The following is a 12,438-nucleotide window of genomic DNA, read 5'->3' as shown; positions in this document are numbered from 1 at the left end:
CAATATAAATTAGGCCATCTAAGAAGCATATGAGCTGCGTAAACAGGAGAGTCAATAATTCAGGCAGGCATGACAATACAAAGCAAATAATCACCTTTATCCAGAAAGATAAGTTAGTCTGAGATAATACACTGAACCAGCAAGCTCACACAGCTAATGCCTTTAGGAAGGAAGGATAAGGCACTGTCCGGTGGACTAGCAGTTTAAACTGCTCCGGAAAAGATGCTGTCCTTTAACCTGCTTGTCTTAAGATGCTGAACTTGTTAATTCTGTTGAATTTCCCCCCTTAAAAATGCAATGTTAAAAACAGAGTAAAACCTTTGACTTAGGTTGTTTTCAGAAGAAAAAAACAAAACCAAAACAACAAAAAACAACAAAAAGGAGAATTTAGTCCCACTTTCCAGAAACATTCAAACCAAACCCAAAGTTGGTATAATTTGTCTTTGCTTTTCTTGAAGGAAGCACTTCAGCAACACAAACCCACCCGTTGACTTACTACGCACGGTGAAGCTGATAGCCAACGTTACGCCTCGTTTGCCACCACAAGGAGAAAGCAGCAAACGCGCTGGAATCCGCTCCCTGCTCAACACTGTCGAAGGTGCGCACGGCAACGCAGATTTGTTAAGCAGAAGCGAGAAGTCACAGCAAATCTCAACCCTGAATTTCCTGCCTTCTGCAATGCCCATTTTCCTTTTCTTGCTGAAATAAGTACTTTATAAGATACCACGTTGCAATACTTTTAGACCAGTACGGCAGTAGGTTCATCCCAGATAATGAGGAGAATCTGTTGACATCATGTCACATCATGACAGGCTGTTAAGCGGGTTAGATAGTTTAATCTTCTTCCACAGAAAGGAAGTTCATAAGTCTCGGAAGGAAAAAATACAAGGCATATTGTTGCTATGAACCAAATAATAGAAAAAAACTGTCCCAGATTTTAGAATTCTGAATAGCAGCCTAATACTGTAAATTTATTGAGAAGAAAATCATTTTGCAAAACTGGAATACAATTGATTTACCATGATGATTTTGTTTGTTTGTTTTTAGCATTTAAAAATCATTTAATAACAGGCCTGACCATAAAATAGTGGCACAACAGAATTGTAGGTTGCAAATGTGACGTGGAATGCATAGACCTCCGGGGCAGACCAGCCACAGTAAATACAACAGTCGTAATCATGAGTGTAAATTCACTTTCATAACTGGTTTTTTTCTTCTAGAAGGTAAGAGGGTGTATATAAATATTATAGCGAAAACATTTTAAAAAAACATTGTTTTATTTTTCAGAAATGCTGGAAGGGGTTTCAGGTCAGTCAAAAATGAGTAGGTTTGTTGGGCCAAAAATTGCCCTTTCGGGTTCCTAAACTTTCCAATGCTTGTTATGAAAAAAACCCAACGTTAATGATTAGGTGGTAGAAAATGGTGAAAAACATCATTTAAGGAGCTAATTCTCAACAGAGGACATGGTGTTTCAAAACACAGTGCCTAACAGCATTAACCTTGAGGAAGTAATGCTAGGAAGAATTTCCACCATTTCTGCTATCTTGAAAAAAAAGTTAATCCCATTAGCCACAAAACCCCAGTTCATCACCAAGCAGAACAGTAAGTTCGACATCTGCCTATTGAGGATCTCTGGACGTATAGTTTGGTGGGATTTAATTTAAAAAGCAGCACAGAAGAGTAGGAATTTTAAGGAAAAGAGGACTTACAGTACATTGCCTTGGGCCTCTGTCTTCATTGAAGGTGGCAACAAGTTCCTAGATTGCATAATGCTGCTATATTTAGTTTTAGTTGAAGAGAAATACAAACCTGAAAAAATAACAGCTACTCACTGGTTAAAACAGATACATTTGGCATTCCAGCCCACCATCCCTGCACTAACTTGTCATTTCCCCCTCATTGCCTCCCAGGATTATGAAACAGTGACATGCCTACAATTCAAAGTTTCCTATGCTACAACTGTAAAACTCAGATTTGCCAAAAGTATGACTACGACCCCTAGAAATCATCCCATAATTTTATGCACATTACATTTATGGGACAGAGCTTCACATGGTACATACAGTGCTATCAGCATTTTCTTAACAATGCAACTGAAACACCATTGTCTCATTCAAACTTCTCTTCTCACTCTTACAATCAACCAGTCAGAAACACCACGTTCATGATCTCACTTAATTCCCCTCTCCTAACAACTCCAGGAATTCCAAAAAGCGACCTGAAGAGCAGCATTTGATATGATCCCCGGCTAAAATCATACCATGAAAAGCCACTAAAACCGGCTCTCCTACCTAAAGAGAAACGATGCTCGGCTGACTCGAGATACTCCATTTCCTCTCTGCTGTCAAATTCTCATTCTCTGTGCCTCGCTGTTCCCAACCCAGCGGGTCCCTACGTGTAAGGGGCTCCCTTTCTAGCCCATCTCATACCTCACTCCAACTGAACTAAAGAAAACCTGTGCAGCAGGAATACAGTATCCCGAAGTTCTTGTCCAAAAAGCTTAAGGGGAACTGGGAGAAGGGAAACATAAGGTTATATCCAAAAAAAAAGAAAAAAAAAAAAAAAAGCCCTACTAAAATAAATTACGTAAAGTTCCGAAATCAACATCACTTTTGAGGCAACCTTTCCAGAGACCTCTTGGGTTCCTTTCTTCTCTGAAGCACCTTTTAAGTTGTATGGTTGTAAGAATAACTTTAACTATAGAAGCTATATGCATCTTTTAAGAATCACATTTTGATGATTATAAAAATTTATCTATTATACAACATAGGTCCAGCTACACTGAAAAAATTACACCGCTTATTGAAATACATTTCATTTTAGAAACAGACTACTAAATAGGTCTATACAAAAAACTCTAAAATAATTTCTGTAGTAAAATAAAGAGTGTGTTAGGAGAGCTACACAAACAAGAAATTTTTTTGTCTTTCTTTATAATGCTCAAATATACTGTGATACGTGGCTGGCTCACTCCGTAGCCGGCACCAAAAGCTCAAAAGAATCCATTACGATACACAGTGATACAATTAATGCTCTGTATTAATCTCACAGCCTTTCCGATTAGTACAAAGAAAACCAGGCCTAGCTCCTCTTTGAGGAGAAGGCCAGGATATAAAAGCAAGCATACCTCATCAGCTGATATGAAATTATAAAATTCCACAAGTCTCAGTATCTGAAATTTATAAAAGTCACCAGTAAAACGCAAGCAAATCGGGTTGAAGTCCTGTCGGTTCCCAGGTTCAAATGAGCACTGCTGATCCAAAACAGGATTTTCTTGTTTGTTAACTGATTCGAGGGAAAAATTAGGACCGTCTGCCGGGGCTAAGAGAAAGACAAAGATCCTCACCAACTAACCCTCCGTACTTCCACGAGGGCATGGTTCCATGTGCAGAAAACGGGAAAATAGCTGGCAGGAAGGAAAGATGTTAGTGGTGCTGCGCTGAACTGTTTTTTTCTGCCAGGTGTCGCAGAAAGTTGTCCTCACTCTGGCCTCTGTGATTTAAAGGCTCACTCTTAAAAAGAGCTGGAGGAGGGGGTAAATGGGGAACCGGGGGGACCGGGAGATGATGTGGATGGTGAGGGTGAGGATGTAGGTGAAGGTGTGAGTAAGGGTGGGGAATGGGGCGTGGAGGAAGTGTGCTCACTGGGTTCAGGTTGATAGGTGGAGTTGGGGTGGTGGGTGTGTTCACTACAGCAGGGACTGTGGTGGCGGGAGAAGTCGTGGACAGTGGGATCTGGACAGCAGTTGACACGTTGACGGGGCTGGTAACGCGGAAGCACTTCTCCTTGTGGGCCTTGAGCATGTTGGAGAAGCGAAATCGCTGGCCACACACATCACATGGGTAGGGCTTCTCCCCTGTGTGAGTTCTGCGATGTCTCTTCATGTTTGGGCGGCTGGTGAAGCTCTTCCCACAGATTTCACAGATAAAGGGCTTCTCTCCTGCCCAACACAGATACAGCAATCGGTTAGGCACAGAACGTCTGCAAATACTCACTTCAGCATACTCGCACAAACAAACTGCATCCTGCAAAAGCTACTGTGCCTGCTACTTCAGCAGAGACAGCTGTTCCACAGAAGCCCTCAGTCTTCACGAAATCCTCTCTCACCTTTGGACAATCTTCTATAAGGCTTTGGCAAGGGGTTCCTCCAGATTAAAATAACAAGGAAGCAAGCCTAAGCTCTCATTTTCCCCCATGGTGACTCACAGGACTACAGACAGTTAGATTTAACAGTAAAGTAATGTATTAACCTCTCCTGTCTGATTTTCTTGTTCAGGTAACAGTTTTGATCCCAAATTAGGAAGGGAATACAGCTATAATGTTTTTGTCCTTGTGCTTTTCTTTGAGAAGTTCTTACCAGTGTGTGTTTTCATGTGCTCATCAAAGTACTGTTTCATGTTGAAGTCTTTGCCACACCACTGGCACATGAACTGCTTGTGCCCAATGTGGATGCTCATGTGGGAACGCAGCTGGTACTTGTACTGAAACCTCTCATCACAGTTCTGCAAGAGAAAAACAGCAACCCACGATATTCAGGCATCACACGTCAGGAAAAGCGAGGCAGCGGTGGCACAGCACTCGAATGTACTACGTGAGGGGGTAAAGAGTACCTGAGCTAGTACACGCCCGGCCCCTCACACAAACACATCATTTCTGTTATTGAGCGAGAGCAGAATTTGGTCTGTGCTAAAAGGTCTGCTGGCACAAGGGCCTCGGCAAGGAGCGTGGAACAGGCACAACCTTTAGTTGACACAGCTGTTGGCAAAAGCCCGGCAGAGACACGGTTATGCCAACAGAAAAGTGCTTCTGTTGGCTTAAGGTATCGTTTGGAGGTTTTGCAGCTTTGCCAGCGATCTCTGCTGGACTACGGCCTGCCTCCACTAGAGGACTCTGCTCACACAGCAAAGCCAACAGCGGCTCTATGGCAGGCTTGTTTTTCAGCAAGCCAGTCTGTTTTCCAGCCATGATTATGAGGAAACGTCTTTCCCTACAAGTCTTATCCCCAGGACTACTCTGGCTGCGCTCCCGCCATTACTACTACTAAGTGTCTGGCTGGAGTTGTGCCCCACTTCGTGGGCAGGGTGAGCCACCAGATCTGCCCTGGAAAAAGGAAGGGCTCTGCACCCCCTCTGCCTCCATCATGTGATACCCACAAGCATCCCCATCAGATGACCGAGACATTATCTGCCCCAGACATATGACTGGGTTAAGTCTGTCCATGACGGTCTCCTTCCCGAGGGCAGGCATAAAATTACAATCTTAAACACACGTGAATGCATCGGGGAGATACTCTGCCCCATCCCACCACACATACTCGGTTTAAGAAACACAAATTCAGAGCACTCTCTTAGATCTCGAGGAGGTAACAGTTTGCAGCGAGGACAAGTTTTTCCCACAAGTGAAAATCAAGCAGCAATTTGTTTATTTTCAGTGTCGCCACTTCTATCTGTTTCAAGTTACCGGGCAGGACAAGGAGGATTAATGTCATTTGCATCAGCCTTTGCCGTGAACACAACTGGAAAACTAGGATTCAAATCCTGCTGTAGCGTGTATTCATTGAGAAAAACAGGATAGCCATCAGTAAAAGCAAACCAAATCCATCTCAGGAGTGCTTAGATGCATGCCTGGAGCCCACATGGAGAAGAACTTTCCCCAAATTTTTATGAAACTGCACCTCATTTACAAGTCAGTCAATTCACCTACATTCCCTACCGACAGTGTCGCTAATTTTACACCGTATACTACCGCATCCAAACATACTAACAGTTGCTGCCTCACCTCACATCTGAAAGGTTTCTCTCCAGAATGCTGTAGGGAATGTACTTTGAGAGACATACTGCGTTTGAATGATTTTCCACAGGTTTCACATGTAAATGGCATGTCCTTTGTGTGTGCTGCAACACAACAGTACATCAGAGAGGGTCATTCAAATGCAAACAGTTCTTTAACCAATTTTTTCCTCCAGCTCTGAGCAGGAAAACGATCACTACTGAACAGCTTATAAGCATATACACATACGTACAGACATACATACTTTGCTCGCTGCCCAGTACTACAGACTAAAACTTTTTACTAAGGATAAAGCTCAGACAACTGAATTTGCCGCCTTATTTTCCTCCTCAAAACAGCAGTTTTGAGTTAAGAACGACAAAGACACGATATGAGGCAGAACCAACAGAAGCGCCGATCAATAACTCACCAACCATATGTTTCCGCACGTGGGCCATGGTGTAGAACTTTTTTTCGCAAATCTCACAAGAGAATTTCTTTTCTGCATATCCGTGGATAATCTTGATATGTTCATGGAGGGACCAGAGCTTCTTGAACGATTTATTACAGGAAACGCACTGAATGGATGGGATAAATAGAAGGAAGTTTAAATCAGAAAGATTCAGTGGTTCACGTTTGTGGAGTTAAACCACGTTATCTTCCTCTCGCATGACAAAAAGAGCCCAAAACAAGCCAAAAAGCTGTATGCTGTCTCAGAACTGTACTTCAGTTTACACTTACTGTTTCACACTTGAAACTGCACTAAGAAAAGCCAGATCAAGCAGGGTTAGAGAGGATGTTAACACACTGCATTTTGGTGCCACCTGAAGAGCACCACAGCCACTGCGCTACCTCATTTCCAAAACATGACAGCACGTATAGCTGGATGCAGCCCTCAGGGAGCTAACACAGAGAAGATGACTTCACAGGCACCGATGCTGCTGGTGGGGGAAGAATCCAAACCCTTGGTGGAGGAAGAAGCCAAGAGAGGTGGAGGTGGCCAACACCACCAAGTTGCCTCAAACCCAGCTGCACGTCCAGCCCTCACAGGAGCGCTGTGAGCCCTCAAACTCCAGGTCTAACAGCCCCTGAACTAGTCAAAGCTCTCTCGTCTTCCATCTTGCAGCTCTTGACCATGTGGAGAGTCTGGTACACTGCTCCTACAGCAAAGCAAGTTGTCCCCTTGGTCTTTCGTGTTCTGGCTTGTCATTTATACGTATCAGTAGCACTGTAGGTCTAAAATGACAATATGCAAACGATGTTTTAATGGCTTCCCACAACTACTGGGAAATGTCCGGAAAGTCAGCGATGAGCAGGATCCACAGGCTTTCACGCATCTTCTTTTTCCCCAATAATTAGCTCTTGCTAAAGACTTGATAAAAAAAAAAAAAAATCCTTGTACAATCCAGAATAACCTCAGTTGTAAAACTTGATAGCAGACAATGTGAGGACACGAAGTCATTTTCACCTTTGAAGCGAAGAGGAAGGAATTGTGGGTTATTATTTTTTTGTTAGCTGTTGGGGTGTGTGTTTGGGGTTTTTGGTACATCCCCATCTTTCTGCCTATCCATTACCCTCCTTCCCTCAAAGTACGAAGGGCTGTACGCTGTTCACTGCAGAACTACCAAATACTACGTCTTCTGCCAACTTGAGTTGTTTCTTCTTCGCACAGACAAGTTATGCTGCTTCCACGGCGCTGGAATTTCTGCAGGCTTGGAAACTTTGGCACACCACTCACCATGCTGACTCCAAGGAGAGCCTCTGCCTCCAAAAGTACGTCCTTGGAGGCATGTGAGGAACCAACTGCAGTCTTTGGGGGAGGCAGGGGGGGAGGAAAACCCTAGAGAGTAAAGCAATGCTATGAAATTATCACAAATCCTTTGACTTAAGGTTAAGCGAGCCCTTGAAGCAGCCAGTCTACAATTTAATTGACTATCAGCAGCAAGTCATTTAGAACGCTAATATTGAGAGCTACTACGCAGAGGGTCTAAGGTGACAACAGAAATTCTGTGAAGGTGCTAATTTTGAAAGGATGAAAACCAGAAATTACCTGGAAAAGCAGATATATTCCATCACTTAGATGAAAAATATAAAGAGGAGCCAGCCATGTTTATCAGTTCAATTACCCCTTACATAATGAAACCATTTCTTCCCTTAGATGAAGCTCCATATCCCCCTTGACATATTTGAACCCTACATTAATGCAAAACTTTCATACCCCCTTACTCCTTTTGCCAAGTGTAATAAAAACAAATTAGCAGGCAGCTGCAAAACACATTCCAAACGTCAGGGCAGACAAAAATAATTGTTGAATATATGCTTATATTGAGAACGTGGGGATGACTAGCAGCACTTCTGCCACTAGAAATATCTGGGAAAGTTTCTGGACCTGATTTTTCTGGTACTGGATATAAACCACGATTTCTACAATTTCTTCTTTTCCTATCGCTTTTGGGCATAGGAATGTAACCCCACAGAAACAAGCGTGTGTGTGGATTACAGGATACTTCTCCATTCTATACCACATGTGTTCAAACTATGCATGAATTTCTGTTTAAAGTCAAAAGACTTTATGCTGTGAATGAGCCACCTGGATGTTAGGGCACTCCTTAAATTTACATTTAAATGTTCTCTGCTACACTGAACTTTTGAAGTATTTATTTCAAAAACTGCAAGGACATACTGAAATGTTTATGTATTTCACTAACTATGCTCAAGACTCATTATCTTATATTATACTCCTTCCTTCAGTCTTCCTCCTACGAGCTGAAACATAAGGAAAAATAGCATAGCGTTATATAGAGCTGCATTTGAGTCTTACAGCAAAGAGAAATTGCAATAAATACTTCAGCTATCTCCCACAGTGGGAATTGAATACCAATCCAGTTTAGCATTTAAGCAAACAAACAATATCTTAAAATTTTCTGGTAAAACTCATTGGACAGACAAAAAACTCGTTGCCCTACAAAGTCTCAACCTTTCAGCTGCACAAAAATTGAACTCAAGCTGCTTCACGCTGGCAGTGGGATTAATTCAGAAGTAGGTGGCAACACTGTGCCTGGTTTAACAAGGCACGTTCGAATCGCCAGATAAAACAAGCGCCCCAGTTAAACGAGAACATGGATGCCTATGAGCCAAGTACAAACAACAGATGAACCAGAAACTCTGAAACTCCTTCCACAACTCAAACTTTAAAACGCTTCTATTACACCACAGGCTTCATGTCGTATAAAATGAAAAGCTGCAAATCTTCTGGTGAGAAAGTCCAGAGATCTTTATATTATCAGTAAGATTTAATGAGCTTTTTACACCGGGAAAAGGGCAGGCTCACGAACAGATTGAGTCTCTGAATTCATACACTTCCATCTGCACACATGAACACTACTGGGAATTGCCCATATATAATTATCTCAGTAGGATTTTAAAAAGTTACATTTCATACAAGTTCAAATCCTGACTTCACTAGTTTCTTTCTCACCTGCTTGCCTCTCTGCTACTTTACAAATTTCTGATTCCAATACCAGCAAAGTGCCATAATTCCGTTCTCCTTTGAAACCTTACCTGGACATACTCTGTCACCGAGTTTCAGGACACTGAAACACTTGGAATTTTTAAGCTAGCGATAGCTGCAGGTGCTCAGCACCTGAAAAAGGTGGGTTTATCCTGTCAAAGTACTTCACTGCAAACGCACGTGTTTTCAGGCCAGTTACTCTTGAGACTGACATCTGTTAAAGTAGCTTTGCATTTTCCCCAGCTCGTAGTTAGATACTAGAGTAACTCTGCTAAAGCAGATGTCAGTCGAACACTCTGTTCCCTGCAATTTACTTCTTTTGGAAGACACCAAAGTGTTGATACGTAGAGACAAGGTCTCGGTCAGAACCTGGTCTGCACAAAAGATTTCCCCCTCTGAAGTGTCCACTAGCTGTATCTAGGGCACGACAGAAGGTATGGAAATCTGGCAAGCAGGTGAGCGAACCTACCTGGATATTTTTTTCACAGTCTGTTTGCTGGTGAAGGGACAGCTCACTTTCTAGAACAAATTTCTTCCCACATTTGTCGCAGATCTGCATGCGCCTGTGAGTGACGTTCATGTGCTTCTCCAGGTACCAGCGTGTGTTAAACACCCTGGGGCACTTCTCACAGGTTAAAGTCTCCTTCTCTTCACACTTTGATTTCTGCACAGGTGCCTTGGGCTCCTTTGCAGCTTTCTTCTTACGCTTGGGGGGCTCCACACTCTTTCTACGACCCCTTGTAGTTCTGGGTGATGGGGAAGTTGTGGCTGCTGCAGCAGATGCAGCTCTCCTTGTTCTCCTTTGTGCAACACTAACTTTTTCCACTCTTTTCTCTTTTTTCTTCTGCCTCGAATTTTCCTCATAATCACTACTGTCTTCAGTGGCCTCTTCCCCAGAACTGTCACCCTCCTCTTCCTCACTGCTGGTCTTAAGAACAGCAGTCTCTTTGGACTGGGAGGGGACACCCTTCTCCCCTTTTGATACATTTAATGTTTGGTTGTTAAGGTTTACCTCTACTATAATCTGCTCCCTTTTGTAAGTCACTTCATCTTCCTCCTCTTCTTCCTCCTCAGAGTCGTCAGAGTTTTCTCTATCTTCTTTCACAGCCCGGACCTCTCCTACCGATCTGTTCTCCCTGAAATATGGCTGCTCCTCTCTTTCATGGAGATGTGGTTTACTCATTTTGCTGTCCACCAGCACGGAGTAAGGACTTCCTGACTCCCTCTTGTATACTTTGGTGGACAGATCGAGTTCCTGGCTGGCACCGTGATAAAACGTGGGTGGCACCTGTCCACGGCGACTGTCCTCTTGCGCCATCCCTGCTACATGCGCGGCACAGTTTTCAACCAACTGTTGGCAAGAATTGGCTGTTTGACTCATTTGGGGGGCCCTGATTCATTGAGCACCTTTAATCCCAGAAAACCAAGTAAGCAGCTTTAAATCAGGATGGACTCCCAAGACCGATGCCTGTTCCATCTACACAGAATGAACAAAATACGATTCTCTGCTGGTCTTTAGCACTGATGTGTAGGTCACAGAATTCTGGTATTATGGCAAAAGCAGAGCAGTAGTAATTATTCTTCTGGAGAAAGTTGCCAATGAACCGTTGAACATTTTATCTATAAAAGACAACAGAGAAAATAAAGTCAATTTAAAAAAAAAAATCACTAAAATTGCCAGCAAATTCTTTTGGTTTGAGTTTGTACAATTGGGGTAAAGCACAGGGTATATTATCCACGAGCTGCACTGCTGGGGGTGGGCTGTCCTGTAGCACTGTCTCAAGCAAAACTGGCAGTTAGGTACAAATACATGCACTTTTTGTGGGGATCAGAACTGGTACTAGGCTGCTGAGATATGGAAACCAAGACAATGAATATTCTCTACCCACCAAAGATCACCGCCACCTGCCTCAACGCTGGGCCAAGATGCTGCTCTGCAGTTCTCCTGGACTCTTGGGGGCACTGATGGCCCCAAAAGTCTGCTCTGCTCCCATACAGCTCTCCATCAAACAAGGTGCATGCCTACACAGGAGTACCTCTATCCTTCTGCATCTCCCAAAGGGCGCCCACGCTCACCCAGAAAGAGGACATGTTATACTCAACAACATTCCATTAATGGAGATACGCATTAAGAATTTCAACGGAGACATTTTCGACTTGCAGGACTAAATCAGACTAAGAACACCGCGTCCCCTGCTTGTTTCCACCTCAGAGATCCCTCATACAGCCTCTTGATTTAAGGCATTTATTCTTTTGTCTCGTTCTCCCTTCCCCCAGCTACTTATTCCTCAATGCAGTAGCCAAACAATATTACATTTGCCCATCCAGATTTCACTTGCAGCTATCCAAGTTGGAATTTGACCAGGACACTTACTTCCTCTTGCAAAAAATGCCACGTGATCCCTAATGAATACAAGTAATCAATCTCTCACATCTATTTTTCATCAGGACAATTACATTTTGGTAGCACAGTATTGCAGCATCAAGCCAAGATTTTTGGCTGTGCAGATCAAATCAGAAATATGTTGGAACTCCTGACCAAACAGCACACTCAGAGCTAAACCTGTGACTGGAGGGCGCAGAAGAGAAGAACTAAGGACAGAGCCTAAGAGACATCCCATGACTACGGGACAGAGAAGGGTCCTAACAGAAAATGGAAGGATCGAGGAGCTAAATATGAAGAAAACCAGATCCCTGCTATCGGAATCTGACAATTTCCTTGAGGCTATAAAGCTTAGGCTAAGCCCAGCAGACGAGTACAAAACACTTGGATTTTGCAGAATCATATGGCCATTTTTATTATTGGTATTCTTGGAGCAACAATAAAAACCAAGCAACCTGAAGAAGTATTATGGATTTTTATGATAAATTTCCTTCCACACTGTACTAAGTTAAAATACTCTCCACACTACGGATGCAGTAACTTCCATCCAAACATGTTTTGATAGAGTTTACATACTACAGTTTCTATTTTACTGTTCCACCAGAAATTTCCCCTTTGAAGTGAATTGAATTGAACAAGAGACAAACCTACCAATGGTCTTGGTGGTTTGAATAATAAAGAAGTCAGAACTGTGCCCTACAATCTGGGTGAAGTGACGCACTGGGGAAACTGACTGACCAGTAATAGATTACCAGCTTAAAGTTAATTAAAACAG

At 42.9% G+C, this 12,438-nt stretch overlaps 1 protein-coding gene across 1 annotated transcript; it reads right to left on the bottom strand.

Annotated features, from left to right (window-relative positions):
- Nucleotides 1-3,021: 3,021 nt before the first annotated feature.
- ZNF652 (zinc finger protein 652) lies at nt 3,022-10,665 on the bottom strand. The gene is made up of 5 exons (XM_009953324.2): nt 9,750-10,665; nt 6,200-6,347; nt 5,779-5,894; nt 4,358-4,502; nt 3,022-3,940 (listed from the first exon to the last, which is right to left on the bottom strand). The coding sequence occupies exons 1-5, from the start codon at nt 10,659-10,661 to the stop codon at nt 3,426-3,428; spliced, it is 1,836 nt and encodes a 611-aa protein (XP_009951626.2). The 5' UTR covers nt 10,662-10,665; the 3' UTR covers nt 3,022-3,425.
- Nucleotides 10,666-12,438: the final 1,773 nt, after the last annotated feature.

This window comes from Leptosomus discolor, chromosome 25 (assembly GCF_034619465.1).
Source record: "Leptosomus discolor isolate bLepDis1 chromosome 25, bLepDis1.hap2, whole genome shotgun sequence".
Lineage (NCBI taxonomy): Eukaryota > Metazoa > Chordata > Aves > Leptosomiformes > Leptosomidae > Leptosomus > Leptosomus discolor.
Note: the sequence above shows the minus strand (reverse complement) of the source record. Positions and strands in the feature narration are given on the sequence as shown.

Excerpts from the sequence above, each read along its gene's own strand:
- ZNF652 (XM_009953324.2), bottom strand. The coding sequence starts at position 10,661 with ATGAGTCAAACAGCCAATTCTTGCCAACAGTTGGTTGAAAACTGTGCC. Across the intron at positions 5,895-6,199 it reads CGTGCGGAAACATATGGTTG|CACACACAAAGGACATGCCA; the intron begins GTGAGTTATTGA and ends GTTGTGTTGCAG. Across the intron at positions 3,941-4,357 it reads GCACATGAAAACACACACTG|GAGAGAAGCCCTTTATCTGT; the intron begins GTAAGAACTTCT and ends TGTGTTGGGCAG.